General features: G+C 42.4%; 1 protein-coding gene across 2 annotated transcripts in view; it reads right to left on the reverse strand.

The window, feature by feature from the left end:
* Positions 1-27,187, reverse strand: part of LOC138732945 (Golgi phosphoprotein 3-like) — a 60,830-nt gene that overhangs the window by 14,102 nt on the left and 19,541 nt on the right. For both annotated transcript variants that reach the window (XR_011339344.1, XM_069879751.1), the window contains exon 2: positions 11,019-11,150. Coding sequence is in view for 1 of the 2 variants with exons in the window: in XM_069879751.1 (XP_069735852.1) it covers positions 11,019-11,150 (132 nt within the window). In the remaining variant the exon portion in view is untranslated. The remainder of the gene's footprint in view (positions 1-11,018; positions 11,151-27,187) is intronic.

Here is a 27,187-nt window from a genome sequence, read left to right on the forward strand (position 1 = left end):
TGCAAGTTTAAAAAATACCTAGTTGTTAAAAAAAATATTTAGGATTTTAATTACAAAGCTATATTAAGTCTTAATTTATCTATAATCTAAATTAACGTCAACTGACGAAACCGACAGTATTAATAACATGCTTAATACCTAATTTTTAAGGGAGATAATCCACTAACCTGGCCAAGTCCTTCACTTCCTCCCCAGAACAAAGTATACTACAGTGTTAAATTGCTCTCTGATGGTAGTCAGTTTTACTGCCTCAAGTCAATTCATTCAGAATACTGCAGTTAAACAATTAGGCGATGTGAAATTGAGAAATCAATTAGAAAGTGAAAAACGAAGGAAAATTGGTTTTTTTCCTTCCATCAATCCTAGCAGCTCAGGAGAAAGCCATCCCTATATTCCGGAAAAAGAGCCGTCGGGGGAAAAAAACAGCTTGGTTGAGCAGGGAGATCTGAGTGAACATCAAAAAGAAGAGGAATGACTATGAACTTGGAAAGAAGGGACAGGCGTCTTGGGTGGACTACAGGAGGGAAGTGAGATCATGCAGGGAAAAAATCAGGAGGACTAAGGCCCAACTAGAAATTAGATTGGCTAAGTCCATTAAAGATGATAAAAAATATTTCTATAAATATATTAACAATGAAAGGCGGACTAGGGAGAATATTCAGTCCCTATTGGATGCAGATGGAACAACAGTGACAGGGGATGAGGAAAAGGCTGAGGTACTTAATGCCTTCTTTGCCTCAGTTTTTAATTGTAAAGAAAGATGTTCCCTCTGTGTACAAACCCAGGAGTTAGAGGAGCAGAATGAGGCTCCCATGATCCATGAGGAGGTGGTTAGAGACTTGCTTGCCCAGCTAGACACCCACAAGTCTATGGGGCCGGACGGGATCCACCCAAGGGTATTGAAGGAGCAGGTGGATGTGCTGGCCAAACCCCTTTCCATCATCTTCCAACAGTCCTGGAAGACTGGGGAAGTCCCACTGGACTGGAGGCTGGCCGATGTTGTGCCCATCTACAAGAAGGGTCGCAGGGAGGATCCAGGGAACTACAGGCCTGTCAGTCTGACCTCAGTGCCAGGGAAAGTCATGGAACAGGTGATCTGGAGTGCTATCATGAAGCACATGCAAGAGAACCAGGTGATCAGGCCCAGCCAACATGGGTTCATAAAAGGCAGGTCTTGCCAAACAAACCTGATCGCCTTCTATGACAAAGTGACTCGGCTGCTGGATGAGGGAAAGGCTGTGGATGTATCTTCCTGGACTTTAGTAAAGCCTTTGACACAGCATTCTGCTTCGGAAACTGTCAGCCTCTGGCCTGGACAGGTGCACCCTCTCCTGGGTGGAAAACTGGTTGGATGGCCGGGCCCAGAGAGTGGTGGTAAATGGTGTGAAATCCAGCTGGAGGCCAGTGACAAGTGGGGTTCCCCAGGGCTCAGTGCTGGGTCCAACCCTTCTCAATGTCTTTATCAATGACTTGGATGAAGGCATTGAGTGCACCCTTAGCAAATTTGCACATGATACTAAGCTGGGTGGAAGCGTGGATCTGCTGGAGGGTAGGGAGGCTCTGCAAAGGCATCCGAACAGGCTGGACTGCTGGGCTGAGACCAGTGGCATGAGGTTTAATAAGGCCAAATGCCGGGTCCTGCACTTGGGGCACAACAACCCTATGCAGTGCTACAGACTAGGGGAAGAATGGCTGGAAAGCTGCCTGGAGGAGAAGGACCTGGGGGTGCTGGTTGACAGCTGACTGGACATGAGCCAGCAGTGTGCCCAGGTGGCCAAGAAGGCCAATGGCTTCTTGGCTTGTATCAGAAATGATGTGGCCAGCAGGTCCCGGGAGGTTATTCTCCCTCTGTACTCAGCACTGGTGAGACCGCTTCTCGAATCCTGTGTTCATTTCTGGGCCCCTCACCACAAGAAGGATGTTGAGGCTCTGGAGTGAGTCCAGAGAAGAGCAATGAAGCTGGTGAAGGGGCTGGAGAACAAGCCTTATGAGGAACAGCTGAGAGAGCTGGGGTTGTTTAGCCTGGAGAAGAGGAGGCTGAGGGGAGACCTCGTTGCTCTCTACAACTACCTGAAAGGAGGTTGTGGAGAGGAGGATGCTGGCCTCTTCTCCCAAGTGACAGGGGACAGGACAAGAGGGAATGGCCTCAAGTTCCGCCAGGGGAGGTTTAGGCTGAACATTAGGAAAAAAATTTTCACGGAAAGCGTCATTGGACACTGGAACAGGCTGCCCAGGGAGGTGGTTGAGTCACCTTCCCTGGAGTTGTTTAAGGTGCGGGTGGATGAGGTGCTAAGGGGCATGGTTTAGTGTTTGATAGGAATGGTTGGACTTGATGATCCGGTGGGTCTCTTCCAACCTGGTGATTCTATGATTCTACATATTGATGGATAAAAATAGGTTCAAGACAACATCTATAGATTTTGCAGCTCTGAAGAACATGTTGACCAGCAACACTAAGTTTCATTCACTAACAGTTAAAATACATGTATAAGGCAAAATATTTACATACCAATAAACCCCTTAATATGCAATAATAAGTGCAATATCACTTAGGTAATTTTGTTATTTAATAAATTCCGAAATTATTTGAGTTCTTCCCCCAAGAGAGCGGAAAAAATAGTCATTCACAATAACATAATAAAATTTAAGAATTTGAGTAACTGGTTGTTTACCAGAATAAGTGCTTATATAAACTATGTACAAATATCATTTTTTCTGGTTAGAAAAACAAGAGTACCAAACTAAAACATACAGACTTAACTAGTCCAAGTGAATATGTTTGAATAAAACCAACAAATTTCTATTTTTCTCTATGAAAGGAAGAATTACTACTGTTTCAAAGCTATTTATGAAAATGATTAAATCTGGTAATTTAAGTAGTTTTACAAGTTAGCACTTTATAAGCATCAGCAAAAAGACAATAGGCAATTGACAGAACAAAATAACATATTAAAACAATTCCACATATAGAAGAGAAGCACCAGGTAAAGATCTTATTTTTAATCAAGCGTCACAGTAGTCAGAAAGGTGTCCTGGAAAAGCTTTGTGTCCTATTGAAATATATTCCAAACTCAGTTCTGTTCCATAGTTCCAATAATCCTTACTACAAACAACAGAGGAATAAAATAAAGTTTCATAGCATCTGTAGATGATGCTGAAATGAGTTGCAATGGTAAAACAGCTTCAATACTGGCAGATGATCCCAAACTGGAAATGTCTACAAAGTAAATGAGATGAAATTAAAAAGAAATGCCAAGTAGTATAGTCAGGATGAGAAAACAGACGACAAATATAAGAGATCTAATAAATGACTATATAGTTCAGAACAGCAGAAAAACCGTCTAGTAATTCTAGCAGTAAGTAGACTGTGAGCCAAATGAATCAACAAAAGCCAAATCTTTTGATAAAGTAAGAATTTAATTCTAAGCTGCATTAACTGGAAATTGCTGGAGAGATCTTTGTGAATACCTGACAGGTCATAGTTGGAATAATATGTCCAGTTTAGTTGGTGTCTATAAAGCACAGAAACTAAGATTTTAATGGAAATAAGTAAGAATGACCCAGTCCACAATGACAGGCTAAAAAGAATGTTTGTTAAGATCTAAAAGAAGCATGTAAGATATTTTTACAAAGAGGGTATCAAACAGTAGTTTCAGGTGGCTACTTTGGGAAAAATAAAAGACATTAGTTTATTCTGGATATACAGAAGATGAAGGATGTATTTTCATAACCTTCAACAGGCAAAATAAACATTCACGGAGGTTCCTGAATTACATTCACTGGGGAATTTTAAGACTAAACATCTGCCAAAGAGGGACCAGAGAAACCTGATTTTCTGTTTCTCCATCAAGATTAAATGGTCTCTTGAGATACTGTCCAAATCTCTAATTCTGGAAGCTGAAGATCACTCCAACCATAAATATCAGAGATTTGGTTTTAAAAACAAAGCTACATTTTAATCATAGAATCATAGAATAACCAGGTTGGAAGAGACCCACCGGATCATTGAGTCCAACCATTCCTATCAAACACTAAACCATGCCCCTTAGCACCTCGTCCACCTGTGCCTTAAACACCTCCAGGGAAGGTGACCAAGCCAATCCCTATTTGAAATGAAACACACAACAGTGCCTATATATCTTTCTGATTTACTAGCATCACTTAAAATCTTTATTAATCACATATAATGATATTGCACATCTTCCAGTTTTATATCAAGATTGAATTTTGGAAGCTTCTCTTTTTAATTATACAGAAGCATATTTTAAGGCTGGTCTTTAAGCCACTAGATTGTGGCACTTAATAGCCAGCCTTCAGATATACCTTTAATAATTAGCCCAAAACCACCCAACTTAGATATCTTTACTTCCCTTCTGAAGGGAACGGAAGGCCCGATCTGCAGACTGGACCCATTTCATAGGGAAGTCTGCTGCCTACCTGGGGCCTCGTTAGAGATGTGCAAAGAAAGCTTCCAACTCTGGTCAGGCCCATGGATTATGATCCACTGTTGAGTTTCCAAGTAGGCAGCAATGAAACCCCAACAGGAAACCTGAGGACAATTAAGAGGGACTGCAGGGCCTTGGGACGAATCCTGAATGGATTGGGGGCACAGGTAGTGTTCTCCCCTGCCATTCCTATTCCAGGGAACGATGAGGGAAGGAGTAGGAAGAGCCAGGAAATAAATACCTGGCTCCGAACCTGCTGTGAGGAGCAGAACTTTGGGTTCTTTGACCGTGGGTTGGCCTGTACAAGAGCAGGCCTGCTGGGAAATGATGGGGTACAAATGGATACTCACCGAGATGCTGGCAGGGCTCATCCATAGAGCTTTAAACTAGGTCTGAAGCAGGAGGGGGACGAAACCAGACTCGATCGAAAATAGCCTGGGGATGGCACTCCAGTGTCTGGGGAACGGTGTGGCAGCGAGGCCCTTTGCTCTGCCACCTCAGAGGAAGTGGGGAACAGCACTCCAAGTGGCAGCAAAGACACAAAGGTTATTGATGGGTTAGAAACGACAGTGAGGAGTCACTTCGGAACTGAGACTATTCCCCTCAGGAGCGTGGCGGGATCAACAGCCCAACTGAAGTGCGCCTACACCAATGCACGCAGCACGGGCGACAAACAGGAGGAGCTGGGGCCATTGTATGGCAAGAAAACTATGATATAATCGCCGTCACGGAAACGTGGTGAGATGACTCACATAACTGGAGTGCTGCCATGGCTGGCTATAAACTCTTTAGGCTGGATTGTAGAGGAAGGAGAGGCAGTGGGGTAGCCCTCTATGTTAGAGAGTGGTTTGGTAGCCTAGAGCTCAGTGATGGTGATGGCAGGGTTGAGTGTCTATGGGTGAAAACCAGCGGAGCACCTAACAAGGCAGATTTCGTGGTGGGAGTCCACTATAGACCACCCAGCCAGGATGAGGAGGCTGGTGAGATATTCTACAAGCAAGTGGGAGAAGTCTCATGAGCGCTAGCCCTTGTCCTTGTGGGAGACTTCAACCTACCAGCTTGGAGATATTTAACAGATAGGTAGACAAAATGCTCAGGGATACTGTTGAGTAGTGGACAGGGATGGTTGGACTTGATGATCTCAAAGGTCTTTTCCAAAGAAGTGATTCTATGATTCTTTTAAAAAATGATTTTCCAGCAATATTCTAGTTTCTTTGATGTTTCCAATGCGATTTGTTTCACAGTAGCCTTAGTTATACTAGATCACTTCAGCCTGCTGCAGTTGATAACCTACTACTCTCCATCTCACTTTAACTGGTAAGATGTGAAGTCATCTTTTTGACTCGTTTTATTAAAAAACACACACCTTACTGAAGAGACATATCAAAGATTTTTTTAGACAAAGTTTAGACAACAGTTTTTCTTTCTTATTTGTGGTAAAGATACATCTTTCTACCACTGCAAAGAAGTTTAAGAAGCTAGCCTGAATATAATCTACCATGACAGTATGAGCATAAACATACAGGTATTTATCAGAATGAGCTGTAAGGAGCATAGACTCTCCCATTCAACACAGTAGGGGCTCCACAAGCTCTTAGGAAGCCACAATACACAGTGATTTTGTTTCCAAGTTTACTGTTCTCTGCAGGCAAGCATACAGCACGGTTCCTTCTCAATTCTCTGCTACATTGCATAATTACTGCATAGATTCTTCCTTCACCTCAAAAAAAAGTTTTTTTGTTCACAATTCAAAAGTATTTCTCTTCCAGTCCCTTTCCCAGCACATGCAGAGAAGCATCAGGGGAAGCCCAACCACCTCTCTCCTATGCTCGTGGGTCTGCTCTTTCTTGAAGGAGTCCAGATGAAGATGTGTGACTAGTGGTGCCCCTCAGGGGTCCGTACTGGGACCGGTGCTGTTTAATATCTTCATCAATGATATGGACAGCGAGATCGAGTGCACCCTCAGCAAGTTTGCAGATGACATCAAGGTGAGTGGTGAAGTTGCCATAGTGGAAGGACGGGATGTCATCCAGAGGGTCCTGGATAGGCTGGAGAAGTGGGCCTCTGAGAACCTCATGAGGTTCAATCAGGCCAATTGCAAGGTCCTACAGCTGGGTCGGAGCAATCCCTGTTTTCAGTACAGGATGGGGGTGATGTGATTGAGAGCTACCCTGCAGAGAAGGACTTGAGGGTGCTGGTCAATGAGAAGCTCGACATGAGCTGGCAATGTGCACTCGCAGCTCAGAAGGCCAACAGTATCCTGGGCTGCGTCAAAAGAAACATGGCCAGCAGGTCGAGGGAGGTGATTCTGCCCCTCTATTCCTCTCTTGTGAGACCTCACCTGGAGTACTGTGTCCAGTTCTGGAATCCTCAACATAAGAAGGAGATGGAACTGTTGGAACAGGTCCAGAGGAGGGCTACAAAGATGATCTGAGGGTTGGAGCACCTTTTCTATGAGGACAGGCTGAGAGAGTTGGGCTTGTTCAGCCTGGAGAAGAGAAGGCTCCAAGGAGATCTTATAGCGCCCTTCCAGTACCTGAAGGGGGCCTACAAGAAAGCTGGAGAGGGACTGTTCACAAAGACTTGTGTTGATAGGATGAGGGGGAACGGGTATAAACTGGAGAGGGGCAGATTTAGACTAGACATAAGGAAGAATTTCTTCACCATGAGAGTGGTGAGGCACTGGAACAGGTTGCCCAGGGAAGCTGTGGCTGCCCCATCCCTGGAGGTGTTGAAGGCCAGGTTGGATGGGGCCTTGGGTAACCTGATCTAGTGGGATGTCCCTGCCCATGGCAGGGGGTTGGAACTGGATGATCTTTAAGGTCCCTTCCAACCCAAACTATTCTATGATTCTACGATTTTTTTCCTCTCTCTTTAACAGGTGAGCTAAATTAGAAAAAGAAGCTACGATCCTGGTTCTTCAGAGATGATGGTACTTAGCCTTTCTGCAAAGAATATTTCTGAATTCCAATTTTTCAGTGATTTATAATGTACTTGTAAGCAACTGCCGAGGTAATTTCAATTAAACAGGATATTTCATTTTCATTTTCCACAATGCAGCTTTGCAATTAAGCAATATTAAAGATGAAGCATCTCTTGCACTGATCCTTAAGTAAATGTCATTATTTAGTTTTAGTACTGTTATGGTCTGAGCTGAAGCAGAATCAGTTTCTAACTTTTTGCCTAAGCCTCGTCTGAGTGACTTCAGTTTGTGAGAGTGAACTGCATGTTTTCAGACAGCGTTTCTCTCTACAACTGATAACACGGGGCACTGGTGTGCAGAAAGGCCACCGCTTACACTTATCCCTATGGAAACCAAGGCCGTCCTCGAGCTGGTGGAGCTGTAAGGGAAAGGGGCGGAAAAGGGTGGCACTTGCAGGGAGAGGCAGACAGGAGAGGTGATCCCAACCCAACCAACAGAGGATTCCATCCCATAGACGTCATACTCGGGATAAAACTGAGAGATCACGAGGGTGTCACTCTCATCTGTGATGGCCGATGTTCAGTGAGGACCTCGTCTGTCTGTTTGTCCCCGATCTGTGCTTTCCAGAATCCAGTTCCTGAGCCCAGCTCCCTCCTGCCACTGAGTCCAGCCTGAGATCTTTCCCAGTGCCTGCTTTGCAGAGTCCATGGTGACAAATTCATTGTGTGTGTGTGTGTAATTTCATATATTTGTATATATTTCACTATTTTCCTATTAATAATATTTCACTTTTTATTAATATTGTTTCATTAAAACTGTTTTAGTTTCCAACCCACAAGTCTCTCTCTTTTCTCTTTCCCCTCTCCCTGTGGGGAGAGAGTAGAATTGGGATACAAATGCCCTGTGTTTAGCTGTCAACCAGGCTGGGGGGGATGAGGGGGAGCTAAACTGAGACAAATACAAAAATTCGTTCATGCATTAATCACTCAGAACTGTGAGCTATAAAATACTGAAGTTAATCCACCAAGGATTTGTTGGGATTTCTTTTAAGAACTGTAATTACTGGGTTTGCTTTCTGAGACCGTAAGATAGCATAGGGTACCATTTTCTAACTTCAATAACCATTAGTCTTAGAAATTATTTATACATAAACCTCAACATTCATTTCTTTGTTTCTAACAGTGATATCAGCAGACAGAACTCCAAAATTATGTAATGATTACATACTCTGAAGGCAAATTTACAAGGATGTTGCAACATAAAATACGTCATGTTGATTTGCAGAATTTTCACTAATGTTCAGTAAGTCCTTTTCTGCCAGTATCTGTCTCATTTGTCTCTCTATGGCATTCAAGCATGGATTTAATGCATCTTGATCACTTCTGAAGTTGTGTCTTAGAAATCACAAAATAATCAGCAAAGATCCACCTGATTTAATGCCTGAAGTGGAAAACACTGTAGCTAGCAATCTTTGAAGTCACCTTTGTGACCAAGGTCACCTTTAGCTGGTTATAAATCCGTACTACTGCCCAAAGAACACTCTATCCTCTTCCACATTACTGCTTGTGCCAGCATCTTCACTTGTGCCCCACCTGATGACAAGATCAAGAGAGTATTTTATATAAAAACTAAACTGATCAAAGAAGTGAACTGGTGTTCAGCCAGAGTGGTTACCTGACAAGGCTGCACAAACACTAGCATCAACTCGAAAGTGACTCCAATAATAAGCCTCTTTGCAAAGGCAGGACTACCCTTCTCAGTTGCAGCACAGGCTAAAGTGGCTGAAGCCTAAACTCCTCCCTTCAGACCATGGCTTGAAGTTACAAGGTTTTGAGTCACAAATCAAAGCCTTAGTTTTAATGAGATTTTACCTTTCCACAAAGTCATAGAATGGAGCAGGGGCAGGGAGGGAGAAAGACTAGCCTGAGGGGGCAGAAGCTATATAAAAATCGTATTACCACTGAAATTCCACCTCACTGAATCACAACCTTGGAGGGAAACTAGACAGATCGTTCCACTCACTAAGCATAGTATTTAATTCACAGAGAAAGCTGAGGGCAAGAGGAGCAAAGCCTGCAAAAGGGGGACAAGAGAGACACAAGGGAGACACCTGGTAGAGTTGAGACAATTAAATCTAGCAAACACAGAAATGAGACTGAAATTTAGTCTTAATGCAAGACTTCAAAAAAGGTATAAAACAACACAAGTCATTCATGAGAAAGATTTCTAAATTGAGAAGGGTGGGGCAAGTGGAGAAGAAACATCATATATCAGTTGTTAGGGATTTTATTTGCAAGAAATTTCTTAAGCAGAAATCAATCTTCATTTGAATTTTATATTAAGCCTTTTTCATAGAATCCTGCAAAAAGAAATATCTCTATTGCCTTACAACGGCAGGAAGAGCAAAGCATTTAATATTGGGTAGCTTTTCGCTCTCCTTAAACAGTGGGGGGGGGAATAAAAATTGAAAGACACAGACCAATCCACTCCCCAAAAAATCACATGATAAGATTAAAAAAAAGGAAAACAATATTTTTGCTTGTATTCTTTATTGAAGATACCCATGGGTTATTTTTCCATTTTCCTAAAAGGACACAGTTAAAATTTCAGTTAGAGCTGACAAGGTTTGTGTTTAATGAAAATAACAGCTAAAGAACATTCCTGAATGTCAAAGGAGCCAAAGGCTTTGGAAAAAAAATGTGCAAACTAATCAATGCTGAATATGCTTAAATTAATCTAAAAGAAGTAGAAGCTGTTTGTCTGAACAGAGGTTCAATTCTTCAGAAGAGGAGGAAGCTGGAAGAAGATTGGGGAATTTGTAAGCTTTCCTTCAAAAATTTAACAAGGGATAACATTGACAGGGAAAGAGAATTTATTTGTGATGGATAGACAACATTTGACCATGTTTTCAATAAACTTATTTTACAAGTATCCTCTAATGCTGATGAAGTAAAAAATTCTTCAGTGTGACTTAGAACGTTTTGTACTAAAGAGAAAAATCCAGTGGCAAAAGTAATAAATAAAGGCACCTCAAATCTTCAGCCTAATTCAATAAAGAACCTTAAAAGGTTAGTGAGTACAATTTTAACACTGGTCACATGCTTAAACTAGATACAGTTTTGTGTTCTCAGGGGCCTAAGGTACAAGGATCATTTCTTCCCCATGCATTGCGAACACTAACTGCAACACTGTGTACAGTAGAATTAAACTGGTGACTTGCAGGATACATCTGGCAGGCTGTCAGCCATCCCTTTCAGCCCCAACCCACATCTCGACAATATTGAAAAATCCAATTCCTTCAGCAGATTACAACTGGTGCCACTGGCTCTCAGCAGCAACTGCTGCCACAGCACCCAGGACAGAGCCACTGCCAATTGTTTGTGCAAGGTTCCCAACAGCAGCAGGAGCACAGCAAGAGAACAAACAGGAGTACAGAACAAGTACAGAAGATTTTATGGGGCACTTCAGCTCACCATTTAAACTCTTTAGGTAATAGCTCTCTGCATCTAACTTAGGTCACTACTCAGAATACCTATCCCCATATGAAGAAAAAAAACCATCTCTTTTTCTTACAACCAGTTGTAATTTATAGCTACTGTATTGCCTAGAGAATGACACAAAAGTAAATGTGACCATTTTCCTCCACTTACCTTTCTCGTTAATAGACTTTTGCGCCTCATTCCACAAGTCTCTAACTGAAGACGCCCTCGCAATGCCAATTCGATTAACATACAGCCACGCAATCCTGAGGAGATGCAATCATTCCAGAATGATGTATAGCCCTGTGAAGAACGAAAGGCGGTAAGATATTCCCATCTCCAAATGAAACAAAATAGAAAGAGGCTCACTGCATTCTCTAAGCAGTTCTCCAGCCCTCATACACTTCTGAAGTAACATCACTAGTCAACTACCATTCCTGTATTGAAAACATGAAAGAGAAAAACAGAATCATCCTCTATTAGTTTTGACACTTAGTCTCTACAGGCAAACTTCAGGAAAGTGATACAAAACAAAACAGGAAGATATGAAGACCTGTGAGACATACAGTGCAGTTTATATGTAGTCAAAATAAACTTATTACATTATTAAGACATCAAGCATTTGGCATTACCAACATCTCACAGACTTATTCAAGTTTCCTGAGAAATATTAACATGATTATACATCCATAAACAATATGGCACCAATGAAGCAATAATAACCTGAATAAAAAATATTACATAAAATATGGAGTATATTGGAAATAAAGAGCCAAAACACAAATGTGTCAGTCAGCACAAACCACAGAAGAGATTCTTCAGCTTGAATATAGTAAGCCAAAAGACAAAAGTTTCCAAGCAAATATATGGAACAGCTACTATTTTGTCATTTAAATCCTTTGAAAAAATATATTTCTAAAACTTGATGATGTTGTTATTATACAGACTGCAAACTGCAATCCACATTTATTCTATGAACCACACCACATCTACCATGCTTTATCATCTATATTTCTACGTGTACGGCTGTCTGCTTAAATGGCAAAACAGAATATTTGACCCAATACATAGAGTTAGAGATCAATAATGTAGAGTAACGTACTATTTGCACAGGAAACAACCTTTTTTTTTCTTTTTCCACAGACAAGAACTAGAAGGTAGCAAATGAAGCTAGCTCATAGGCTGGAAAAGTCAAAGGCTAACTTCTATGTTTCTATTCAACTGTTTCTATAGGAAGGCAAGAGTAGTTTTTAAAAAACAAACACCTTCAAAAAAGACTGATAATGAAGTTTGACAGACATCAATGGATCTGTAAGCCACGCATGGCCTGGGAAGTCCCCACCCAGTTGAATTCAGCATACACTGGAGGAATAGTCACTCTATGTTCCCTGAACATGGCCCGACCATTGCTGGTTACAGGTTATGGAACAAGGATTTGATTTAACTTTTAACACTGGTCTCATATAAATATTCCAGATACCTAACAGCTCAAAGCACTTAGATTGAAGATCAAATAGCACTATTTATAGATGCAAGTCATTCCATTATTTAATGTTCACAAATAGCACTAGTATTCTCACAAATACACCACTAAATCATAGAATCACAGAATAGTTTGGGTTGGAAGGGACCTTAAAGATCATCCAGTTCCAAGCCCCCTGCCGTGGGCAGGGACACCTCCCACTAGATCCCACTTGCTGAGGGTGCACTCAATCTCGCTGTCAATATCATTGATGAAGATATTAAACAGCACTGGTCCCAGTACGGGCTCCTGAGGGACACCACTAGTCATGGATCTCCATCTGGACTTCGAGCTATTGACCACTACTCTCTGGATACGACCATCCAACCAGTTTCTTATCCACCAAACAGTCCACCCATCAAATCCATAACTCTCCGATTTATAGAGAAGGATGTTGTCTGGAACTGTGTCAAAGGCTTTACAGAAGTCCAGATAGATCACATACATTGGTTTTCCCATACCCACTGCTGTGGTCACCCCACCATAGAAAGCCACTAGGTTGGTCAGGCAGGACTTGCCCCTGCTGAAGCCGTGCTGCTTGTCTCTAATAACCTTCCTGTCCTCCATTTGCTTTAGAAGAGCTTCTAAGAGCACCTGTCCCATGATCCTCCCAGGCACAGAGGTGAGTCTGACAGGTCAGTAGTTCCCAGGGTCGTCTTTTCTACCCTTTTTAAAAATGGGCACAATGTCATCCTTCTTTCAGTCACCAGGGACTTCTCCTGACTGCCGTGACTTTTCAAATATCATGGAGAGGGGCTTGGTCACCACATCGGACAATCCCCTCAGGACTCTGGGATGCATCTCATCAGGTCCCATAGACTTATGTATGTTCAGGTTCCTCAGGTGGTCACAAACGTGATCCTCCTCTACTGTGGGAGGGGGTTTATCCCCCTGGTCACCATCTTGCTGTCCCATGACCCAGGAGGGGTGAGGAGAGTGGTTGTCAGTGAAGACTGAGGCAAAAAAGTTGTTAAGTCCTTCAGCCTTTTCCTTGTCTGCTGATACGAGGTCACCATTTTCAACCATCAGTTGGGGTACGTTCTCTTTAACCTTCCTTTTCTGGTTGATGTACCTGTAGAAGCCCTGCTTGTTAGTCTTCACTTCCCTTGCCAAGTTCAGCTCCAGCTGCACCTTGGCCTTCCTGACCTCACCCCTACACAACCGGGCAGCGTCCCTATCCTCTTCTCAGGTTTCCTGTCCCTGCTTGCACTGCCTGTGCAGTTCCCTCTTGCTCTTCAGTTTGATCAGCAGGTCTCCACTCAGCCATGTTGGTCTCTTCCCTGCCCGATTTCCTACATCTGAGGACTGAGCACTCTTGTGCTTTATGGAAAGCATCCTTAAAAATCTGCCAGCTCTGCTCTGCTCCCTCATCCCTTAGGACCTTTTCCATGGGGGGAATATATATTTGTATATATTTTATTAGTTTCTTATTAATAGTATTTCCTTCATTATTTTTTTTCATTAAAGTAATTTTAATGTTACTTTCCAATCTGCAGGTATTTTCCTCTCATTTCCCTTTCCCTGGGGGTGGAAGGGAAGGGAATTGGGAGCCCAATTGATTGGTTTTAGCTACCAAAATTGTCTGGGCCGGGGCTATACAGTGACACATCGCATGACCTACTAAATAGATGGCTACAGGATAGCAACTCTTTTATGATATTTCAGTAGTGTTACCCTGAAGTACCTCATAATGAATGCAAATCAACTTACCTTGAGGGTCATTTTATCACAGATTAAAAGCATACACGTAGGAGATTAATATCAGAGAAGTGTGCACTAAACTTATATCCTTGCTTTACCTGTGAGATGTTTTACCAATGTCTTACAATTACACCTTCTGCCCACAAAATTACTACTTAAAGCTTTAAATGGCTTATAAACATCATTTATATGTAGCTGACATATGGAAACCCTTTTCTACTGAAGGTTATATCATCTTATATATTCAGAATAATTTTTGTTTGCAATATCCAATTATAAAGTAATTTTAAAATTCCTTTGGCACTCTTACAATGGAAGAAGGCTCAGAACAGATGGAGACGGGCAATGTGCTGATGAAGGTCAGGGAAGAATATAGGGAGGGAACATAACTGCTGCAAAGAAATCTGAACTTATCAAAAAGGGGACTGGAGGGTGCCCTTTCTTTTAGATAAATGTATCAACTGGTTCTCTATCAGTTGAGTGGATTGGCTGGTTGTGTAAAGGGCCTTCCCTGAGTTAATAAAAAAAGTGTGAATGTCTTCCTGAGACAGCCACACCAGCGTGGGGGCAGTGTATCCATAACTCAGCACAACATAGAGTATAAAAACTGAGTAACTAGCAAAACAAACTTTAAAAAGAACAATTGACTTGAGCTGACATAGAATCCTAAAATCACAGAATGGTTTGGGTTGGAAGGGACCTTAAAGATCATCCAGTTCCAACCCCCCTGCCACAGGCAGGGACCCCTCCCACTGGACCAGGCTGCTCAAGGCCTCATTCAACCCGGCCTTGAACATCTCCAGGAATGGGGCATCTACCATGTCTCTGGGCAAACTGTTCCAGTGTTTGACTACCCTCATCTTAAAAATGTCTTCCTTGTATCTAGTCTGAATCTCCCCTCTTTTAGTTTAAAGCGATTGTCCCTAGTACTATTGCTACAGGCCCTACTAAAATGTCTGTCCCCATCGCTCTTATCAGCCCCCTTTAAGGACTGAAAGGCCACAATAAGATATCTCTGGAGCCTTCTCTTCTCCAAGCTGAACAACCCCAACTCTCTCAGCCTCTCATCATAGGGGAGGTGTTCCAGGCCTTTTGTCATTTTTGTGGCCTCCTCTGGACCCACTTCAACAGGTCTATGTCTGTCTTGTGCTGAGGGCTCCAGAGCTGGACACAGTAATATTAAATTTTTTTTCCTAGCAAAATGAACTAAACATAAAAAATGATAATATATTGCTGATTTTTGCTTTAAGCCATTTTTTCACATAATTGGTAGCCAACCTGTGCTGATTTTTTTTTATCCACAGTATATCCTAATATATTCTGCTCTAAATTCCATATCTTTCTAAAGTGACTGGTGCTCTTGCAAATAAGTTATTTGTCCTGTCACTGTGGAAGCACAGCATTAGTGGCTACCATTCCTGGCAAAGCTCATTGATAAAGAAAAACAGATTGTGAATGCAAATAAGTCATAGGCAGCACTGCAGATAGCCTGTCCAGAAGCTTCAGTAAACACCGAGGCTCACCACATTCAAGACATATTTCTAGATTCTATTTACTACTGCCCCTCTGATGGTGGTGTGCACAGAAACACACTCTCTACATTTGTCTAAAAAGAGGCTCTCCAAAGGCTACCTGTATGCAGGGCATATAGAAGGAAGGAAAACAAGTGCATTGTATGCACTGTGTTCATGTTCTACAATAAAACTCTCAAAGTGCTGCAGTTATCTGGTAAGTTACTGCAAAAGTGGCACTAGACTAAATTATGACAACCAAATCATGGTGTTTATTAGCCGTGAATTACAAGCAAAAGGTGATTATCGTAACATTACTTAATGAATGAGTGTACCAGAAGGGAAAAGGCTTCTAGGGGACACCTAGAAGAAGAATGTATCTTCTAGGAGAAGACACATAAGGAACAAGTTATTAGCTCAGGGGAAAAGCGAAGAGCCATACGTGCTCAGACACCTCAATAGTGTCAGCTGTGTTCTGTGAAATAGAGCTATATTCTATGAAAGAAGCATGGTTGTGCTATGGATTTTTGCACAATAATATGCTCCAGTGCAGCAAGTTATGAAAAAAGGGCAACACTCAGCACCACATATTAAATAATTACTCAGGGAGCATTTATCTAGTGCCAAGAGTCAGAACACCATGGAAAGTGGGTTGGTAGGAGCTCTGGGAAAAGGAACAGCATCCTTGGGATCTTCATGGACCTGACTTCTCTAAGTCTCTAGCTGAACTCAAGGTTCACCAAATCATGGTGGAAGCGTGGTTCTCTAGGAAAAGTTGTACCAGTGTCACAGTCACAACCTATGAAGGTTATTCAACTCACGGGTGTGTAGATTGTGAACATGTGTTCGTAGGCTTCTGTAATACACAAGGACATAGAGGCTTTGTTTCTGTGAATTACTTTATTATAAATTGCTATTATTAAAACAAACATATATTACAAGTTGCTACAAAACTACCAGGAGCGAGTCTGATGACAAAAAAGTCTCTCTTCATAGACGATCTGCATCACAGAGTCTGGAATCGGCCAAGTTATGCCTAAAAATCAAACTATTTGGCTAGGTCCATGTTGTTTAGCCTCAGGGATAGTTATCCCCCTACCCTCCAGATGGGCTATGATGTGGTCACACATTCTCTGGACCTTATTGGAAGAATCCTCTCCAATTAAAACATCATCTATATATTGATATATTGTCACCCCTCATTCCTGTGGGACTTGTTCTGATTCCCAAGTTAAAGCCCAATGTGACAATGCAGGGCTATGTTTGAATTCTTGGGGTAACTGGGTAATGCAAATCTCTCTTGATCCTCAGGTTGCAATGGAACCACAAAAAATATCTTTCACAATCAGGACCACCATCCAAGGATGGGCCGCTCGCTCTATAATGAAAACAAGATCCGTGATAGATGGGATGGCAGCTTGTAAAGGTACAGTATTTTCATTCAGTGTGTGATAGTCTATCATCAAATGCCAGGTGCCATTAGGTTTACAGATAGGCCACATGCTGAAGTTATACGGAAAATGAGTATTCTGAATAATACCCTGTCATTCCAAATCCTGAATAAGTGTAGTTATGCCTAGTGAGGCTTCAGGGCTGTAAGGCTGATAATTTTTGCTGTCTTAAATCACTTGTTTTTGAATGTTGAGGCTGCAGCAGAGGCAGCATCCTTCAGCCTTATCTCACTCACAAGCAGCCCAGCTGCGCTTGCTGCACAGAGAGGTCATGCTGTGAGCTTGCCAGTGGGGAAAGCAAGGGCAGAACAGTACCTGAGAGTCGTCAGCGAGCTCCCCTGAAGGAACAACCCCCAGAACTCAGTTCCAGAACTTTCCTAGAAGCAGCATTGTGCAGGGCCACCAAAACCAATAAATAATACTCTGGAAGAGGGACCATTCGTGAGCCCAACATCCTGGAAGGATTCTCTTGGCACTGGAGCCTTGGGGTGGTGAATCTTTGCTGTTTTTCTTTTATTTCCTCTTTATTTCCCTCCTTTCCTTCTTTGTATTAACTCCTCATTGTTCTTGCCAAGGGTTTCATAAGCCAATACTTTTCCTATTCCCAAGATTTATGCCTGTGAGAATAAATATGTTTTAGATCAATTGTTGGTGATATTTTCACCTTAATTAGCTGGGGGGAGTCCATACATTTTTGGGGGGACCCAGGGCCCATCCTGGGCATCCCGGATTGGGCTGCAACAAGGGCTAATACAATATTGTTATACATGAGTCAAGGTACTTTGGGTACTTTAGGGGCATCTTGTAGTAAAAAGGCAGTTGACCCCCTTGGTTAATATTTTATCTATAGAGATTGCAGATGTTTGAATCTGAGGGTTTGACATGCATGTGCCTAACTGAGTACTAATGGTTTGGAATTGTAATATATCCATGCTAATATATTTAAGAGCTCTATTGCTAATATGGGTCTTAACTTTCTTCCATTCAGTAGAGTTAACTTTATCCTAGCTACTGGGAGCCATTTCCTTTTTCCAGTCATCCCTGTTATATAAAGCCTTTCTTGAGTTTTCTGGATTAAGCAAGGGGTGTCCCTAGCTTTAATCATTGATATTGAAGATCCTGTGTCCATGAGAAAAGGGACATAATATTTATCATTCACATTCACAATCAATGGTATATGAGGGCTTTTACTAATATTAATTAAAAAAATTTTGTTCACTTGGGATGGGTCATCAGAACTTTGAAATTCCCTGGGCCAGAGGCTGGGAGTTCCTCCATTAATTTCCCAATGCCAGAGGAGCAGATGGAATAGTTTCTCCTAGCACCTTCCCAACATCTCTGCGAGAGCTTCTCTGTGCAAGAGCTTCTCTGCACAAGAGCGCCTGAACAGACTACACCCTTGCTGGGGATGTTTGGCTGATTTCAGACTCTGTGATGCAGATCATCTATGAAGAGAGACTTTTCTGTTGCCAATTAGCCTCACTCCTGGGAGTGGTTTGGCGAGTGTCATACTAGTAACGTCTCAAATAATATATATAGGTGCACAAATAGGTAAATGATCATAAGTATGTAAATGCTTTACTGGTAGCAATTTTGTAGCAACTTGTAATATATGCTTGTTTTACTAGTAGTAATTTGTAATAAATTAATGGAAACGAAGCCTCTGCGTCCTTGTATATTATGGAATACTATGAACACGATTGCAATCTTTACACATCCACAGGTCAGGTAAGCCTCATAGGTTGTGACTGTGTGTCATGTTAAGAGTATGAGTCTGATACATGGCAGAGGGGAGGACCTCCTGTTCAGTCAAGAGGTTCAGAAAGGATCCCCTTGTGTTCTAAATTCCTTCTGAGAGGAGCCTGTGTGCGGCTAGACTTGGTTTATGTCTAAGGGTTCTGTGTGCAGCCACTTATCAGTCAACATTTGCCTGTCAGAGCCCTCCCAAGGACTTTCACTGAGACAGATTCACAAAGTTCAAACAATAAGTAATTTATTAAACCGACAGATACAAAGGTTCAGATAAATTCACTTACTGAAAAATCTAGCTTTGATTAAGAATACAGCGCTTTAGTTAACAATATGTTCCCGGGTAATGTTCGACACAGTCAGAGTTGTGAGTCTTACCAAAGAGGCATCCCTGTTTGGGAGGAGAGAGGTCCAGGCCCTTTGACCCATCCGGCAGTTGGGGTTCTTGTCCTCAAAATAGAGGATACTAAACACCAGATTTATACTCTTGGTGAGATGGGACTAAAAGTCAAGTATTGAGTGCTGATTGGTTCTTAACAAGATTTGTTGTATCGACACCAGCAAGACCCGGCAGCTCAGCATGCCCCCCAGGACAGGGAATTCAGTACAGAGGTACAGGGGTCTTCCTAGTTTTACTGAAGCAACATATGTCTGTAAGACCTCTGTCTTACCCCAGGTGTCACTCAGGTGACTGAGTGTTAGACTGCAATCCACCACATCTGCTTTGCAAGATAAGCATGTTTTTCTAACCTCACTACAGTTGAATTATCCTCACATTATAGGTGGGAAGAGACACATCATAAAGTCATTCCACTGTGTGGACCAGAAATCAGTTTGAAATTGACTGCGATCTCAGCTTTGGAACAATAATAAAGTTATCTTATTAGAGAAAAGAAAAAAAAATCTGAATAACCTGTAGAAATCTTGGTTTTATGGTTGCCTCTCTTGGCTCTGCTTTCCAGTTGATATGCACTGGAAGACTTTAGCAAGACTTATTCCTCTCTCCCTTTCAAGGGTACATAAAACATGACTGAAGGCTCAGTTTAGGCCATTGTCTGCCTCCCTTTGTTTAGTCTAGCTTAGGTTTTAGAAACTAAAGCTTCACGTTAAGACCATTGCAACCAATAAATAACACATTTTGGTAAGACCCAGATTTTTTCAGCCAACTAAATGGAAGTCTATGGAAGAGAAATCACTGTCTTTTGTACATATAGTTCACTGATGAAGATATGATATGAAAATTGAATATATGAATGTACAGCTATATAGCGTGTATGCAAAGGCAATGTTATACACTGTTTGAATTTGAAAACATTTTCAAATGCTTATTTCTGGGCATTTTTGCTTCTTAGGTAAGTGTCATGTTACCACAGGCTATTGGATAGAATGAAAAAGGGGAACAAATAAAATCAGTAATTATCAGCTAGCTGGTTTTGCTTTCCAGGGACCTGAAATATTACTTTATTTTTTTTAAGAATAAAAATATTCAACCTAATTATATCCTTGCTTTCTCCATAAAAGTTATATTCTGTGAATGCCACTGAAAGACATTTAAATATACTTTTCTTTCTATCCTCATATACTAGGTTTCTCTTTAAAAAAAAACCAAAAACAACACTTCTTCTTCTTCTTGTTGATTGTATAGGGATAATAAGAAAGTGATTCTCATACTGGTTTGCACTAAAGTAACTGACTTGTTCCTTTCTCTCATGGTAGCATTGACACCCAACAAACCATACAGTAAGGCAACTCAAGGAATTAATTTGGAAAAAAAAAAAAGTATACAAAAATAGTTTTCTGCCAACTTAGCTCTCCTATTTTCTCATCATAGCCTTGGAGGAGTGCCAGTGCAGCAGTGGGAATGTGTGGATAAGAGAGAACACAACACTAGTCAATATTCAGTAGGTCATCTTAGCAGTATCATCTGATGACAATTTATGTTGGGACTAAATTCTGTTATGTAATATTCATATTCTAGGGCTTCTGAGTGTTGAACATGAGAGAAATACTTCATGAATAACTCAATTTCTAATAATTGCTAGTACCAGTAAATATAGAACAAATTCAGCCTGCTCATGGTTCATATTGAGGTACTGTGTCAACGAACTGAACTATGGAATGCTTTTTGGATCACTATCACATTCCTGAAGGACAGTGCATAAAACAGGTCATAGTGTGCTGGGTTCTCCTGCTTCCAGCTCCTGAATCAAAGAGTAAAGAAGAGAGCAATAATTCACTATATTCCTCAGAATTAACTGAAACCACTGCAGTTGTTACTACACAGATATTCTGCATGTGCAAAAAAGAGGTCATGAGGTCTGTGGTTTTAATACATCCCCTATTAAGAGTTTGGACAAGTCTTTAATATGAAACCCAAAAACCAAAACCAAACAACCTGAGAGCTCCCTCATATTGCACGTTCAGCCTATTTTCTCATTCTTACCTGAATCTATGGTAACTTAACATTATTTGGGCCATACAACCCTTTGTTCTTGTTTAGGCCTGTATTACTCTTTCCTCTCACTCTACTTCCAGTTAATGCCTACAGTCTTCTCCCACACAATTATCATGAGGCTAAAAAGATGCTTATATCAATCTCCTTTCCAGTCTTTAGAATAGTCTTTATTTCCCACTCTTCCCTTAAAACATATCTTCAATCTTGCCATTAAACATACATTGCAAGTTTATCAACATTTCTGACAAAAACCTAGAAACTCTTGCTTTAACGATCACATGTTGTGATCTGAAGTGGTATCTAAAATATCTGTAAGTTCAACAGATGTAGCTGGGCAATGGAATCACAGAATCACACAGAATCACTACGTTGGAAAAGACCCCCAGGATCATCGAGACCAACCCTTCCTATCAACCACTAAACCATGTCCCTCAGCATCTCATCCACCCATCTTTTAAATGCCTCCAGGGAAGGTGAATCAACCACCTCCCTGGGCAGCCTCTGCCAGTGCCCAATGATCCTTTCAGCAAAAACTTTTTTTCTGATGTCCAGCCTGAACCTCCCTGGGCAGAGCTTGAGGCCATTCCCCCATATCCTGTCTCCTGTCACTTGGGAGAAGAGGCCAGCACCCTCCTCTCCACAACCTCCTATCAGGGAGTTGTAGAGAGCAATGAGGTCTCCCCTCAGCCTCCTCTTCTCAAGGCTAAACACCCCCAGCTCTCTCAGCCGCTCCTCGTAAGGCCTGTTCTCCAGCCCCTTCACCAGCTTCGTTGCTCTTCTCTGGACTCGCTCCAGAGCCTCAACATCCTTCCTGTGGGGAGGGGCCCAGAAATGAACACAGTACTCGAGGAGCGGTCTCACCAGGGACGAGTACAGAGGGAGAAGAACCTCCCTGGACCTGATGGCCACACCATTTCTGATACAAGCCAAGATGCCATTGGCCTTCTTGGCCACCTGGGCCACTGCTGGCTCATGTTCAGTCACTGTCAACCAGCACCCCCAGGTCCTTCTCCTCCAGGCAGCTTTCCAGCCATTCTTCCCCTAGTCTGTAGCACTGCATAGGGTTGTTGTGCCCCAAGTGCAGGACCCGGCATTTGGCCTTGTTAAACCTCATGCCATTGGACTCAGCCCAGCGGTCCAGCCTGTTCAGATCCCTCTGCAGAGCCTCCCTACTCTCCAGCAGATGGACAGTTCCACCCAGCTTAGTGTCATCTACAAACTTATTTAGGGTGCATTCAGTCCCCTCATCCAGGTCATTGATAAAGACATTGAACAGGGCTGGACCCAGCACTGAGCCCTGGGGGACATCACTTCTAACCAGCCTCCAGTTGGAGTTAACTCCATTTCCCACCACTCTCTGGGCCCGGCCAGTTTTCCACCCAGGAGAGTGTGCGCCTGTCCAGGCCAGAGCCTGACAGTTTCCTAAGCAGAATGCTGTGAGAAACTGTGTCAAAGGCTTTACTGAAGTCCAAGAAGATACATCCACAGCCTTTCCCTCATCCAGTAGTCGAGTCACTTTGTCATAGAAGGCGATCAGGTTAGTAAAGTTCAAGTGTTTCATTTCAACAGTCATCATGATTGTAAAGACAAAGGCAGGGAGAACCTATGGGCTCACCTGAACCTAAGGGGATAATCAAGTCTTGAAGGAAGGTTACATCATTAGCTGAAGATGAGATGAGTCAGGAAAAATTCAGTTAAGAAGAAGGAGCTGGAAGTCACCAACTTTGACCATTAAAGAATGCTGGATTCATTACAGAGGCAAATTAAACAACCATCTGCAGAGAAAGCTCACTAATTAAAAACATTACCTCCTTAAAAGTGCATTTCTTTACTTTGCGTGAAATTTGTTAATGAATTGCATCTACAATGTTTTTCAAAACATTGAGAGACCTTACAGCAAAAATTAAAATGTTCCAAGTAATTTTTTAGACCTTAAACTGGCCTAATTTTTAAAAGGTAGGAGAGAAGATGAATACCCTGACTCTACACTTTTTTCTTTTTTTATATTTATTATTTCAACCCCCTAAAAAATGTGTCACATTTTGAATTTAAAATTGATCTGATCTTCTCATTTCCTTTGGGGGAGGCGGGGGGAAGAAAAAGAAAGAAAATTCTATTTTGTATTTAGGTACCTTAAAGGAACCTCTGCTTAGGTACTGATATCCGGTTTCTGGAAAACAGTTGTTTCAGACTTGGCACCCTAAAGGCAAGGAGTTTATAACTATGTGATATTTTAGAAGTCCTTGTCCGTAACAAAAATAACCAAACCCTAACCAATAAGACTGCTGAAGTAAAAATGATAAAGCAAGCTGCATTGCCCTCATTTTATATATATTGTTTCACATCTCACAGTATAAATTAAAAACAGGCATATCTGACATATAGGTAATAAAAGGTCCACAAAGAAGCTAATGTGACCAGCAGCCCCGCTAAAGAGCCTCCATACAAACACACGAAGCTTGGGCAACAAGCAGGAGGAACTGGAAGCTACTGTGCTGCTAGAAAGCTATGATCTAGTTGCCATCACGGAAACGTGGTGGGCTGAATCCCATGACTGGAGTGTGGCTATCGACAGCTACAGGCTGCTCAGAAGGGACAGACTGGGAAGGAGGGGTGGAGATGTTGCCCTCTATCTCAGGAAGGGGATAGAATGTGAAGAGCTGTGGTTGAAGAATAGCCATGAACAGGTTGATAGTTTGTGGGTCAGAATTGAAGACAGATGAACCAATGGGAACCTTGTGGTTGGTGTATACTACAGGCCACCCGATCAAGGAGAACCAACTGATGAAGCTTTCTTCCTCCAGCTACAGGAGGCTTCATGCTCGCAAGCTCTCATCCTGCATGGGGACTTCAACCACCCCGCATCTGCTGGAAAAGTAGCATGGCAAGCTGTAGGCAATCCGGGAGACTCCTGGAGTGCATTGAGGATAACTTCTTAGTCCAGCTGATAGGGACTCCCACCCAACGAGATGGAAAACTAGACCTTATGGTCACCAATACAAGCGAACTCATCAGTGACATCAGGATTGGAGGCAGCCTGGGCTGCGGTGATCACGCGCTGGGGGAGTTCAAGGTCCAGAGGGATATAGGACAGGTGAGGAGTATAGTCGGGACCCTAAATTTCAGAAAAGCAGAATTCCAGGGCTTCAAGGAATTACTCGGTAGGATCCCCTGGGGTGCGGTCCTCCGAGACAAGGAAGAGGAATAGAGCTGGAAAATATTCAAGGACACTTTCCATAAAGTGCAAGAGCGTTCAGTCCCCATGTGTAGAAAATCAGGCAGGGAAGGGAAGAGACCAGCATGGCTGAGTCAAGACCTGCTGGTTAACCTAAAGAAGAAGGGGGAACTACACAGGCAGTGCAAGCAGGGACAGGGAACATGGGAAGAGTATAGGGATGCTGCCCAGTTGTGTAGGGGTGGGGTCAGGGAGGCTAAGGTGCAGCTGGAGCTGAACTTGGCAAGGGAAGTGAAGACCAACAAGAAGGGCTTCTACAGGTATGTCAATCAAAATTGAAAGGTCAAAGAGAACGTACCCCCACTGATGGTTGGAAATGGTAACCCCGTATCAACAAACGAGGAGAAAGCTGAGAGACTCAACAACGTTTTTGCCTCAGTCTTCACTGATAACCACTCTCCTCACCCCTCCTGGGTCATGGGACAGCAAGATGGTGACCAGGGGGATAAACCCCCTCCCACAGTAGAGGAGGATCAGGTTCATGACCACCTGAGGAACCTGAACATACATAAGTCTATGGGACCTGATGAGATGCATCCCAGAGTCCTGAGGGAATTGGCAGATGTGGTTGCCAAGCATGATATTTGAAAAGTCACGGCAGTCAGGAGAAGTCCCTGGTTACTGGAAGAAGGATGACATTGTGCCCATTTTTAAAATGGGTAGAAAAGATGACCCTAGGAACTACCGACCTGTCAGCCTCACCTCTGTGCCTGGGAATGTCAGAAGAGATGGTGAGCAAAAAATGACCACAAGTGTTGTTGGGCCTCTGGAGCAAGAGTGCAGAGCCTTGATAACCAGCGAGCCACCAGCCTGAGAAGAATCAATATCAGTGGCAAAAACAAGAATGCATGAAAACAATAACAGTGGTCACGAGGAGCTTTGAAGGAGAAGAACACGCTGTGGAAATTTTTATGAAGGACTTGCGGGACCATTGTTGACATTTTCAGTAAGGTATAAATACGAGCTTGTAACAATAAACTTGGTCTTAGCTTGAAATGAAAGCTGGTCTGTGCCTGTTAATATGCCACATGGGAAGATCATGGAACAGATCCTCCTAGAAGACATGCTAAAGAACATGGAGGACAGGGAAACGATTAATGGCAGCCAGCACGGCTTCACCAGGGGCAAATCCTTTATGACCAACATAGTGGCTTTCTATGATGGGGTGACCGCAGCAGTGGACACGGGTAAACCGACGGATATGATCTATCTAGACTTCTGTAAAGCCTTTGACATGGTCCCCCACAACACCCTCCTCTCTAAACTGGAGATATGGATTTGATGCCTCTAGTGTTTCCCTGAACATGATGAGCGAACACTGGTCAGGCAAGTTACTTTTAGACTTTTAAATAATTTGCACAGAATTTAACAAGATGTTTGTTAGTACCTATTTCTTAATCTGAGAATATATGGCATTAAGAACTCTTGATAATCCTAAAGCATGGGTACTAAATGCTTAGCTACTATGGAAATTTTGTTTCCTGAAGAATGCTAGACTAAATTTCTGTGCCGGAAAAAGCTGATCACAATTCCTAGCTCTATATTTCCATGACAGTGTTAAAGTGACTTGATTTCTCATTTGGCAATTTCTCTATCTATGAAATGGAGTAACATGGCTGTGTTTTCAAACATATGTTGAGAAGTGCCATGTAAAACACTGACTGCCAACGTCTTCCTGGGATGACTCTAAGGAAAACAAATTCAAATGTCATGTCAGGGTATTATTAAATTAGCATCATAGTACTGATTCACATACATACAGTTACTTTCTTTTGGGGTTGTTGTTTCAGTGTTAGAAGGGAGTCATCTGCTTTTACTTCACCTTTTTCATGGAGAAGATTTGAAGGACCCGCAGTATCAAAGGAGAGGAAAGGACAAAAGAGTCAAGCAAGTAAAGGAGATACATTACAACTACCTGAAAGGAGGTTGTAGAGAGGAGGGAGCTGGCCTCTTCCCCCAAGTGACAGGGGACAGGACAAGAGGGAATGGCCTCAAGCTCTGCCAGGGGAGGTTTAGGCTGAACATTAGGAAAAAATTTTTCACAGAAAGGGTCATTGGGCACTGGAACAGGCTGCCCAGGGAGGTGGTTGAGTCACCTTCCCTGGAGGTGTTTAAAGGGTGAGTGGATGAGGTGCTGAGGGGCATGGTTTAGTGATTGATAAGAAGGGTTGGACTCAATGATCCTGAGGGTCTTTTCCAACCTAGTGATTCTATGATTAGTTCACCTAGGATCCCCCAAGGATAAGAGTACCATAGCCAGCATTTATTTTGCCACAGCCTTCCCACCACCAGCAGCAGGTACAGTAGCTATCATGAAGGTGGAATACATCTGCAGTTCGCTCAGCTTCATAAACTTCCAGATAGATGAAATACAGGTAGAGGCCTACCTCTCAGGGATACATGTTTGTACGTCAAGTTATATGTTTGTATGTGAGAGGAGAAGAGAGAATATACCTACATACCAGGTGTTAGGGATAAAGATAAATTTACATATAGAATGTTGGAATTAATTGTGTGATTGCTTAGAGATAGGTTAAATTTGAATCAAGTGTGTGTACACTTAAATCTTAGCATGAGTAGGCTTGTTCAAAACTTTGCATAAGTGAACTTTAAATGAACTCTGTTCGTTGGCATGGATACTAAGCAGAGGAGAAGGTACAGGACTGACATATATGAGAGGATGGACTTGTGGTTAACTTTTTCTGAGTCACAGAAG

The sequence above is a fragment of the Phaenicophaeus curvirostris genome, chromosome W (genome assembly GCF_032191515.1).
Source record: "Phaenicophaeus curvirostris isolate KB17595 chromosome W, BPBGC_Pcur_1.0, whole genome shotgun sequence".
Lineage (NCBI taxonomy): Eukaryota > Metazoa > Chordata > Aves > Cuculiformes > Cuculidae > Phaenicophaeus > Phaenicophaeus curvirostris.